Below are 12741 nucleotides of genomic sequence, written 5' to 3' on the forward strand. Positions count from 1 at the left end.
GACCCAAAAATGTCCACTAAAAACATTGTCGATAACAGATTTTTGAAAACAAAAGACCTTAAAAAATTTTATAATGAAATGAAAATTTTTTTAGTAGGTCATGAAAAAAACCTTAAAAAAAATCAAAGTCGAAAAAAAGTAAAAAAAAAAATGAAATTTCGCAGGCTCGAAAATAATTTTTTTGGGTATGCGTAGTGGGACCATTTTCCTGAGCCCAAATCTTATCGAAAAATCGATGGAGCGATATCGGTTAATAAATCGACTCAGTCTGATGCGTAGTAATAATTTTTGCAGAAGAAGCTTAAAGCCGTCACATATCCATTCTTGATTGTTTGCACTAAGGAGTATTATTATTATTATTAGGCCTGGAACCACTGCGACCTTTGTGCAGATCTATTGTGCATGACCTTTCAGCCTAATTTTGTATGTGGAGGCTTTTGATGCATATAATTACCTCTTCTGGCCTTTCACTCCATATCACATAGGGATTAAGAGCCACACCACCAGACGGGAGGGTCTATGCCTAGCCAGAGCGACGCATTCGCAGATAATGTGAACCGGCGTTTCATCCTCCAGCTCACAGAAACGACAAATTTGAGTATCGGATAGATTTATCTTATTTAAGTGTTATCGTAGACCATAGTGCCACCATAGTTCCCCGTATAGCACCCAGTGAGAGTTCGTAGATCCTCCCTGCTTAGATTCATGAGTTTGGCTGATACTTTTGTTGACAGAAGTATAAAAAGTTTGGCCTGTCTTTGCCCTCGGCAGTAAATCAAGCGACGTATGAGTAGTTTAGTTTCCAGTTTCTTATAGTTTACCTGGTGTGTGCTTTTGTGGGGCCACAGAAGGGCTCGGGACCACAGAATGCTGCTATAGCACCCTGCTTTTGATAGTTGCAAAAACCGGCCGAAAAAATTACTTTTTCAGTCCGACACTTAGGCAACTAACATATCCAATGTAATGTCTCTACCCGTATGAAAGAGTAAGAAGTCAAGTAAGTTTGAATAACATAAACAAATCTGGTGATAGGGAACTTAGTACACGTAAAGCACTGCTTTTGAATGGGGATGATATCCACCGAACCTTAAGATAGGTATAGCAGAAGATGTAGCTGCTTTTTTTTATCTATTTGAGAATTCGCATCGTCCGGTTAACGCCGCGCATGTTTTGCCAAACCTTCCCCCTCTTTAGCTTGATGAGATGTAACCACTAATTTTGTCTGCCTTGCTGTAAGTCATGCTCAAATTATCACAAGAAGACTCAGCGGCCTTCATAAGAGACGAAAACCTGTAAAATTATAAACTACAGCTGACCTTGTACCTCCGGCAAGGGTTTCAAGGCATACACCATTAAAGAGCACGACAGCCAATATCATTGCCGACTCCATCTCATAAAGTCATAGAATATTTCTAAATTTTTTTTATTGGGTTCAATAGTCCAAGTAACAAAGAGTCTGTATTCGGTTGCCATGGCATCTTTCACATTTTTTCAACGCTCGCTAAGCCAATAAGTTCTACTGTGGGCTTATGAAACTCGAGAGACTTGTTATAATCACATGAAATAAACTTGAACTTGCCCTGCGATCATCCAGCATCAGTTAACGGAGGTTTTGGTCCAGCTTAATTCCGAGTGCTTAAAAGTCTATTTAATAATAATATTTTCTGCTCCATAAAAAATTTCGAAATAACGATCCAAATTATGTGCGGTATCCGATGAACGCTTTTATAACTGGGTTTAGCATTAGCTGGGAGAACAAAGGAGTCGGGTTTCCGTACACAGTTTCACAGCTAAGTATACAAAATACTATTTCCAAGTATAAATTTCTCCTGCGATACACGTTTGTATGTTTGGAGCTCTTCTCAAATTCGTTTCTTCCATTTTCGTAATATTGCCCATCTCTGACCACATAATAGTACACACCCAGGTTTACCTGGTATAAATGTACATATAAATACTTAAAAATATTTATTATTATGCACAAAAGTCAGCTTAAATAGTCATTACAATGTTATATGAATATTTTTGTTATCCATTAAAGTTAGTCGTACCACAAGAAAAGCCAGAGACTTTCGAAGGCTTAGTGTTCACTTAAATGAATGCATATAAACATAATCTTACACAGATTAGGCAACATTACAACAACAGGTGCCAGAGATAAGTTTTTGTTGGGGTAGGATGAGAAACATAAGGCCAACAACCACTGTTAAAGTCGAGATAAATCGTAAAGAAAAATGATCAGGAATCCTTTAAATGCGACTTGTTAAGAACTTTTACTTATTTAGTGCCAACAAGTCATATGCTATTATGCATGAGTAATTGTTAAATTTAACAGAAAAAGTTCACTTGCATATATTTTGATGTACATACATATATGTACTTATATGAGAAAACTTGAATCCGAAGTATGTAAGACAAAAGCAAGGAGAAGAATGCATAAAGCATGAAAAACTATAACAAGTGAATTCAAGTAAAAATCGTTGAGATGAAACAGATTGTGAAGTGAAGTAGAGGGGTCAGAAGTGAGCAATAAATGGCAGAAAAGGTAAAGTAAAACCAATGTTCGATTGGTGCCAGTTGGCAACAAAAGACACACCAACTGAAAAGAATTGGTACACTCGTGTGGTCCACATTTAAGAGCTCAATGTAAGAGATGCGCGAATTGGAAGCTGCGTTTTGTACTCCCTTTGGGTGATACATGAATAAACACATAGGCGGATGGAAGTTGCTGAAAATAATGTATGCCTGGGTGGTCAGTCAGAGCGTATTCGAAAGGGAGCACCAGCATTAAGCTTAAATAAAATATTTTGAGCCATGTACTGAGCAAAAAATATAAATATATGAAATAATGCGTATGAAAAAAGGAGAAATGAACTTTTGCATGATATTCGTAATCGATTGAAAGAGAATAAACTAAAAATATTCCGATAACTCACTTATATATTTTTCTTTTATTTTACCTCACCTCAAAATGAGGAGCCGCATACTAAAATCCAGTTAGTTTATATTTTTTGATTCGCTTCGTTTTGTTGATTTGCCGACAGGAATTATTGATGTATATTTGAACGATTTTCCGTCGTCCCTTGTCAAATTTGGCTTGGTTTTTAAGATGCTGAACGGATTCAACTTTGCTTTATAAAATCTCTGTAATAACACAGTGCAACAAAATAAGAGCTTTTTCTTGCAACAGTGTAACTACGGTATTTTTCGCCAAACGGACTCCGTACAGATAAGTGTCGCTGGACATTTTATAGTTCAGCACGTCTGAGTTACTTTTTATTTGCACTGAAAGAAAATAACTGGCAAGGATACTTTGGTCAGGTTGTATAAAATCTGGAAGATGTACAACTCAACTGTACGAAGCTTTCATACCATATCTCCAGTTTTCAACAATTAGTCCTCCAAACTTTTTTTTCCGCTGCAGTGAAAATGCAAAGTGAATTTTATGCAAAATGTTGCATCAACACTTATTAACTTTCTAATACTTACTTACTTACTTAATTGGCGCTTAACCGTCTAAACGGTTATGGCCGTCCAACAAGGCGCGCCAGTCGCTCCTTCGCTCCGCCAACCGGCGCCAATTGGTCACACCAAGGGAGTTTAAATCGTTTTCCACCTGGTCCTTCCAACGGAGTGGGGGCCGCCCTCTACCTCTGCTTCCATAGGCGGGTTCCGATAGAAACACTTTCTTGGCCGGAGCATCATCTTTCATTCGCATAACATGGCCTAGCCAGCGCAGCCGCTGCGTTTTAATTCGCTGGACTATGTTGATGTCTGCGTATAGCTCGTACAGCTCATCATTAAATCTTCTTCGGTACTCGCCATCGCCAACGCGTAGAGGTCCATAAATCTTTCGAAGAACTTTTCTCTCGAACACTCCCAAAGCCGCTTCATCTGCTGTTGTCATGGTCCATGCTTCTGCCCCATATAGCAGGACGGGTACGATAAGTGACTTGTAGAGTACGATTTTCGTTCGCCGAGAGAGGACTTTACATTTCAATTGCCTACCTAGTCCAAAGTAGCATTTATTGGCAAGATTGATTCTTCGCTGGATTTCAGTGCTGATGTTGTTGCTAATGTTGATGCTGGTTCCCAAATAAACGAAGTCTTTTACTATTTCGAAATTATGGCTGCCAACAGTAGCGTGGTTGCCAAGGCGCATATGCGCTGACTCTTTGCTCGATGACAGCAGGTACTTCGTTTTGTCCTCATTCACCATCAAACCCATCTTTACCGCTTCTTTTTCCAGCTTGGAGTAAGCAGAACTAACAGCGCGGGTGTTTGGGCCGATGATATCAATGTCATCAGCATATGCCAGTAATTGCACGCTTTTATAGTATATTGTTCCAGTGCGGTTAAGTTCTGCAGCTAGTATAATTTTCTCCAGCATCAAATTAAAGAAATCGCACGATCACCCTGTCTGAAACCTCGTTTAGTTTCGAACGGCTCGGAGAGGTCCTTCCCAATTCTGACTGAGCTGATGGTGTTGCTCAACGTCATTTTGCACAGCCGTATAAGTTTTGCGGGGAAACCAAATTCAGACATAGCGGCATATAGGCAGCTCCTTTTCGTGCTGTCGAAGGCGGCTTTAAAGTCGACGAAGAGGTGATGTGTGTCGATTCTCTTTTCACGGGTTTTTTCCAAGATTTGGCGCATTGTGAAAATCTGGTCGATGGTAGATTTACCAGGTCTGAAGCCGCACTGATAAGGTCCAATCAGCCGGTTCACGGTGGGCTTCAATCTTTCGCACAATACACTTGAAAGGACCTTATATGCGATATTAAGAAGGCTGATTCCACGATAGTTGGTGCATTTTGCAGTATCCCCCTTCTTGTGGACTGGGCAAAGAACACTTAGATTCCAACCGTCGGGCATGCTTTCGTCCGCCCATATTTTGCTAAGAAGCTGCTGCATGCGCCTTACCAACTCCTCGCCGCCGAACTTGAATAGCTCCGCAGGCAATCCATCAGCGCCCACGGCCTTGTTGTTTTTCAATCTGGTTATTGCTATTCTAACTTCGTCATAATCAGGCGGGGGGACATATATTCCATCATCATCGATTGCGGGATCGGGTTCTTCATCTCTGCGCGGTGAATTGCTGCCTCCATTTAGGAGAGCAGAGAAGTGTTCCCTCCATAATCTAAGCACTCTCTGGACATCAGTTACAAGGTCGCCGTTTTCATTCCTACAGGTGTTTGCCCCGGTCTTAAAACCTTCCGTCTGTCGCCGTATTTTTTGGTAGAATTTTCGGGCGTTATTCCTGGTGGCTAGCAGCTCAAGCTCCTCGCACTCACGCCTTTCTGCTTCTGCTTTTTTCTTCCTGAAAAGGCGTCTCGCTTCCCTTTTCAACTCACGATAGCGTTCACACACTCCTCTTGTCGCGCTCGCTTTTAACGTAGCCCTGTAGGCAGCGTCTTTTCTTTCGGTTGCAACGCGGCATTCTTCATCATACCAGTTGTTTTTTCGTGGCCGCCGGTAACCAATTTTTTCCTCGGCGGCAGTATGAAGTGCTTTGGAGATATGCTCCCACTGCTCCTGTATTCCTTCAGGATGAGTTGTGCCCTCAGAGAGCAGGTGTGAGAGTCGAGTTGCGAAATCATTGGCAGTCTGTTGTGATTGAAGCTTTCCGACGTCTAGCTTTCCTTGTGTTTTTTTGTTCCTTGTTTTAGCCGCGTTGAGGCGGGTGCGTATTTTGGCCGCAACGAGATAATGGTCCGAATCGATGTTAGGTCCTCGGACCGTTCGCACATCTAAAACACTGGAGGCATGCCGTCCGTCTATCACAACGTGATCGATCTGATTGCGAGTATTTCGATCAGGAGACAGCCATGTAGCTTGATGTATCTTTTTATGCTTGAACCTCGTGCTTGATATGACCATGTTTCGAGCACCGGCAAAGTCAGTCAGCCTCAGTCCGTTAGGAGAAGTTTCATTGTGTAGGCTGAACTTTCCGACTGTAGGGCCAAAAACACCTTCTTTGCCCACCCTGGCGTTAAAGTCGCCAAGCACGACTTTTATATCATGACGGGGGCAGCGCTCGTATGTGCGTTCTAATTGTTCATAAAAAGTGTCTTTCACCTCATCGTCTTTCTCCTCTGTCGGCGCATGGGCGCAGATGAATGATATATTAAAAAAAAAAAAAAAAAACTTTCTAATAACTTTGGGGAAAATTTGGAAAAACTAAGTGTACGAATTCAAGTTTTTAGCTCAATGATAAGTTACTTTAAAATCGATTGTAAGATTTCTATAACAATTTTCTAAATATCTCGATCCTTCTCCAATATAGAAGCATTTTTTATACGAACCTATCTTATATAAAGGAAGTAATGAAAATACCAAAAAAATTTCAAACCAGTACTCACAAGCAAAGCGAGAGCTGTAGTATGTAATCCATAATAGGCTACTTAATGCGATGACAAAATGCTCTCGAACCAAAATTTAATAAACATATTTTTCAGATCAAAAAGAAATAACAGCAACCAAGTATCTGTCTTAAGTTCCAACCAAATTGTCCAATATATGTGACTTTTGGTAAGTATGCGCCATGTAGAAACCTAAACCGGAACCAATATTTCAGAAACTTCCTGATGTTTAAACTGTATTCGTGTGGTTTTTCTGATCGACTTGCTTTTAGAAACATTGAGCAAAGTAAATGTACAAGTAACTTTGATTCGAAAAATTATATCACAGAAACCAACAACGCTAAGTGAGCCTCCTGGAAAATTTGCATGAAAAAATAAACATTTTTTTTTTTTTGAAAAAAAAACACTGATTAACAAAAATAAGAATTTAAAAATTTTCACGATCCCTATAAGTTAAAATCGCGATTAATTTCTATGTTATTCGCCTTGATGTGCGCTATCACTCATAAAAAGTGCGCAAGGAAAAATTGTGTACAACAGTTTAAAACAAAAAAGTTATAATTAACCTAACGTCGCTAAGGGTGATTCTAAAAGATTGCCACCTGTTTAACTTTTACTAAAAAAATAAAGGAGATATGCCAGTCTTGGTTCTTCATGCCGCAACTAAGCAAAACATTTTTTTTTAATGTGACTGTTTTGAGGTGACACCCTTCACCTCTAGCGATGCTACTCAGTATGTTTTTACTAAGTTGCCACCTGTTAGGAGTTTTTCAAACAATTAAATGCAATATGTCAATGATAATATCAAACTAAAGAATAGCAAAATAAATGAGCGCATCTGGTACCTATATTAACTGATAAATAAAATAAGTACCAGGCGGGATAGCCTCCGAAGAGGTTTTAGGCCGAGCTTCTCTTCCGATTCGCGTCGTGCTCCTTTTAATTTTTCCCACAAATTGTTTTTACACCAACTCCAAATGGCATCTGTAAGGCAGATGCGATTATATTGAGAAGCTTTTCATGGCAAAAATACACTGGGAGTGTTTGCCAATCACTAGCGAGGGGCGACCCCGTTCAGAAAAACGTATACATATATGTATATTTTTCTAATTGAAAAAACTTGTTTCCAAATTTCTGATGTTGTTTGCAGGGCTTGAACCTAGGATCTTTGTTGTGGTAGGTGGAGCACGCTATCACTTCATAAGGGCGGTAGATGGTGAAGTTGTAGAATTTCTAAGCAAAGTAAACTCCCGCCGAGCTCACTAACACAGATACTGTTCTTAAAAATAATGCCTTGTTAAGATCCAAACAAATTAGTCTAAATCAATACCTTATGTAAATAAAAATGAAAGTATAGGAACTGCTCCAGTATTTACTTATTCGTTAAGATAAAGCATCGTATGTTTATGATCTATGGTCTTCAGCAAAAATATCCTTAAGCGACAGTCTGTTACTAAAATTGAAGTAAGGTAATAGTACGATAACTTCGTGGCGATATTCACCAACACATGTACATATTCACATAAGAGTGAAACTAAATTTCCCATCTTGGCTGTCTTGCTCTACATGATAATATATACATTTTTATGTGTCAAGTCTTAGTGTCTTGTTTCCTTTTTTTACCTTACGGCACACGTGTCAAAAATTTCTTACCGAACCTTTCAGTGAGGCTGTTAACTCGACATAAACCAGAGATTTGTGTTACCGTAATTAACAAATAATATATGAGATACAGGCAGGGATGATGGTGCAGTGTATAGGAGAAAGATGAAGATTGAATATGAGTTTTCGCATATGTAAAATGTACATTGTACATAGCACCTAAATGCGTATGTGTTAGAACAGATTGTTAATGTAATGCATAAACTTTTAATGGGGTTTTGAATATTTCTATACTCAGCTGAGCAGAACTCACAGAGTATATTAATTTTGTTCGCATAACGGTAATCCGTAACGGCATAAACTAATCGAGATAAATATAGACTTCTATATATCTCTATATATCAAAATGATTTGGCGAAAAGAGAAATTCATTTAGCCATGTCCGTCCATCCGTAAACACGATAACGTGAATAAACTTTGAGGTATCTTAATGAAATTTGGTAAGCAAGTTCCTGGGCACTCATCTCAGATTCCTATTTAAAATGAACGAAATCGAACTATAACCACGCCCACTTTTTCGATATCGAAAATTTCGAAAAACCGAAAAAGTGCGATAAATCATTACCAAAGACGGATAAAGCGATGAAACTTGGTAGGTGGGTTGACCTTATGACGTAGAATATAAAATTAGTGAAATTTTGGACAACGGGCGTGGCACCGCCCACTTTTGAAAGAAGGTAATTTGAAAGTTTTGCAAGCTGTAACTTAAAAAAAAAACTTAGTTCACTTTTAAAAAAGTATTATAATAATAATAATATTAAAGTCAAATATTAACAAAAAATTGAATATCTTTACAGTATATAAGTAAATTATGTCAACATTCAACTCCAGTAATGATATGGTGCAACAAAATACACAACTAAAAGAAAATTTCAAAATGGGCGTGGCTCCGCCCTTTTTCATTTAATTCGCCCAGAATACTTTTAATGCCATAAATCGAACAAAAATGTACCACTCCTTTTGGAATTTGGTAGGGGTATATATTTTATGACGTTAATTGTTTTCTGTGAAAATGGGCGAAATCGGTTGAAGCTACGCCCAGTTTTTATACACAGTTAACACGACAACTTGAGCAAAAATCGACATATCTTTACTAAACTTAGTTCACGTACTTATTGAACTCACTCTATCTAGGTATAAAAAATGGCCGAAATCCGACTATGACCACGCCCACTTTTTCGATATCGAAAACTACGAAAAATGAAAAAAATTTGTAAAATGCGTGTGACACCTACTGTATTAAGTAGAAGAAAATGACAAAAGTTCTGCAGGGCGAAATCAAACGTCCTTGGAATTTTGGAAGGAATACCGTTCCTGGTATTACAAATATAAATAAATTAGCGGTACCCGACAGATGATGTTCTGGGTCACCCTGGTGTACATTTTGGTCGATATCTCGAAAACGCCTTCACATATACAACTAAGGGCCACTCCCTTTTAAAACCCTCATTAATACCTCTAATTTGATACCCATATCGTACAAACACATTCTAGAGTCATCCCTGGTCCACCATTATGGCGACATCTCGAAAAGGCGTCCAACTATAGCACTAAGGCCCACTACGTTTTAAATAATCATTAACACCTTTCATTTGATACAAATATCGTACAAACACATTCTAGAGTCATCTCTGGTCCACCTTTATGGCGATATCTCGAAAAGGCGTCCACCTATAGCACTAAGGCCCGCTCCCTTTTAAAATACTCATTAGCACCTTTCATTTGATACCCATACCGTACAACACATATTCTAGAGTCATCCCTGGTCCACCTTTATGGCGATATCCTGAAATGGCGTCCACCTATAGAACTATGGCCTACTCGCTTTTAAAATGCTCTTTAATACCTTCCATTTGAAACCCATGTCATACAAACACATTCCAGGGTTACCCTAGGATAATTTTGCTAAATGGTGATTTTCCCTTATTTTGTCTCCAAAGCTCTCAGCTGAGTATTTAATGATCGGTTACACCCGAACTTAGCCTTCCTTACTTGTTATTCTTAAATTTTTGATCTTTAATTTTTTGATCTTTTAGTTTTAGTCTTTAATATTTAATACCTAGTATTAAATCAATGAAGATGCTCATAAAAAATGAAATGTTTAGTAAAACTTGTAAATCATCCAAACCTCGCAAATTTATACGATAAATTTGCTTTACTTTGTAGTCTACGTGACAATGAGACATTTACGAGTTTGAAAGCATTGCCCTATACTTTTATTCACTGTACCAAATAAGGATTCGCATTTAGGAAAAAATATACTACTAAGTAATTTAAAAATGCACCACTTAATATATTTAGTTTATTGTATCCAGTACGTTGGTCTTGCCAATAATTTATTCTGTACAATGTGTAATAATAGAAATCATAATTTTATTAAATAACTGCATGCGAAAATATTTTAAATTTTCTACAAAAGCATAAATTTCTACATTCCAAAATTTCGCATTCACTACAAAAATTTCGAACAACAAAGCAGCACGTTATGATGCATGCAATGCTTCAATTAATTTTCCATTCCACTACAATGAAACAAAAAAAAACATATGGACATATCTTTGTGTATGTGTAAGTGCAAGCGAAACAAAATCTCCAACATTCAAAAAGTTTATACGAAAAAAAAAAAGTTAAGAAGTGCATGTGAGTCTGTCGTAAGAGAGTCTAATAAATGAGAATAAGAAGTAGCTTTAAGCACCCATACCAAAGCGTAAATCCTTGCGCCGATAGCCAGTACCCATGCCAGAATGCGATGACGATGCTCTTACACGCAGGATACGTGGTTGTGCCAGACGCTTGTAGCGCTGCAGCAATTTCTGCACGTACCCTTGCGACAACTTTGAATCAAGCTCTTCAACTAAATGCAATGAAACTGCATTCGGTCGTTGGTTGTTGTTGTTGTATTTGTTATTTGTAGACAAGCGAAAAGCATTATGTAACAAATTAGTAGTAGAAGTGGAAGTTGTGGAAATTTTTGTGGCTTTGTTTAATAGCTGCAAGCTTTTATTGTGATCATCCACTGCGGCTATTAGCGTCCAAAATATTAGACGGTTCGATAAGTTCATGCGAGCGTTAGGTATGAATTTATGAGCAGACATCATTTTTTTGTTTGTTAATTTTTTTCCATATATGCAAGATATTTTTTTAAGGGGGATTAAGAAAAGAGAAAGAGATTATATGCAGGAATATGAAATATAATGAGTAAATATATTGAAAGTTTTGGGATTTTGATTGATGGAGTATATATTTACAGACATTAAAGATATTCTTATTTTTTGCTTTTCATAATTTTCACAGCAAGCATATTTGTATTTCTGTTTTTTTTTTTGTACTCACATTTGACACGTAGCCAAGTGTAGGCGCTTTTTTCGCCTGCCTCATTGCTGGCGAGACATTGAAACATTGCTGCATCCTTCGGTGTGAGCCTTTTGATAATTAGGGAATTGTCATCCTGCATGGAATATCTGAAAAGGGAAACAACTTGTAATGATTGCAATGAAATTTTAATAATCAGTCTCTTAACTTAAATCTATAGACGTTCTAATCTTCTCTAATCTTTGGTCACTACTATTTAACCTTTTATTTTTAAAATGTAATCTTTGATCATTAATCGTTAATCTTAAGTTTATATTTTAAAATATTGTAACGAATTTACTGCAATTCCGCTTATTTCAAATATTCTACTAAGGTTCGAATCACTAAACTGTTGAATAAATTAACTCCAATATTGAATAATGGAAAAATGACCTTTATTTAAGTACTTCACAATAAAAAACTCTACTATTTCCCGACAGATTGCGTGCTTAATCAAAATTGATTCCAGCGCCTCTACATTCGCTGCCTTTTATACTCTCTGATTTCCTCCTTCGCATCTTCTAGGCGCTTCCATTTACAGAATTTACTAGCTGGCCATCAGCTATCAAATTTCTCAGCTGCAACTACAATTGCACGATTTTATAGCTTATCTCATTGCATACTTTCGGGAGTATCTCAGATATATGCATGAGGTTGTGCGTTGCTCTCATCTGCGTGTACCTACATATGTGTAGACATAATGAATGTTTCGTTTATGTAGATACATAATGATTGATTTATGGATGTGCATACAAGGCGCTGCTTAGCATCGGCTTAGAGATGGCAGCACCCTTCAGTGTTGCTAATATTAGTAACAATATATAATGTTTAATCTTGAAATATTTCATATGAAATCTTTTATCCTTCATCTTTAAAACTTAGTATTCAAAATTAAAGCCTTATTCTTAATCTTCAACAATTGGAAGTTTAAAGATTAATAACTAGAGATTAAGGAGTCATTAATCTTTAAACTTCCAACTTTGATATTAAATATTTAAAATTATATATTCCCTTTTGCCTTCACTATTTGAATCTAACACATTACTCTTAAATTAATACGTTTTACTAATCATTATATACTCTCAAAATTTTAATATGAAATATTTCATTTTTGATCTTTGGTCTTCAGTTTCTTTTCTCAACATTTATGTTGTACATCTTTACTTCAATCTCCCATCCTTGTTATTTAATCTTCAATATTTCTCCTTTATACTTTAGTCTCTTAAATTAGTTTTCAATTTTAATCTTTATTTTTAATCATTTGACTTATTTTTAATAGTGTGTTTTTAAATCCTCAATCCTATTCTTTAATCTAAAAATGTGTAATCCAGAATCTTTAATTTTCAAATCTTAAACTCTATTATTC

General features: G+C 37.1%; 1 protein-coding gene across 6 annotated transcripts in view; it reads right to left on the reverse strand.

Moving 5' to 3' along the window:
• The window catches only part of sdk (sidekick cell adhesion molecule), a 371232-nt gene that overhangs the window by 75976 nt on the left and 282515 nt on the right, over positions 1-12741 (reverse strand). For all 6 annotated transcript variants that reach the window (XM_067785872.1, XM_067785876.1, XM_067785873.1 and 3 more), the window contains exon 6: positions 11358-11485. In XM_067785872.1, coding sequence (XP_067641973.1) covers positions 11358-11485 — 128 coding nt within the window. The remainder of the gene's footprint in view (positions 1-11357; positions 11486-12741) is intronic.

The sequence above is a fragment of the Eurosta solidaginis genome, chromosome 4 (genome assembly GCF_040869045.1).
Source record: "Eurosta solidaginis isolate ZX-2024a chromosome 4, ASM4086904v1, whole genome shotgun sequence".
In the NCBI taxonomy this organism is placed as follows: Eukaryota; Metazoa; Arthropoda; class Insecta; order Diptera; family Tephritidae; genus Eurosta; species Eurosta solidaginis.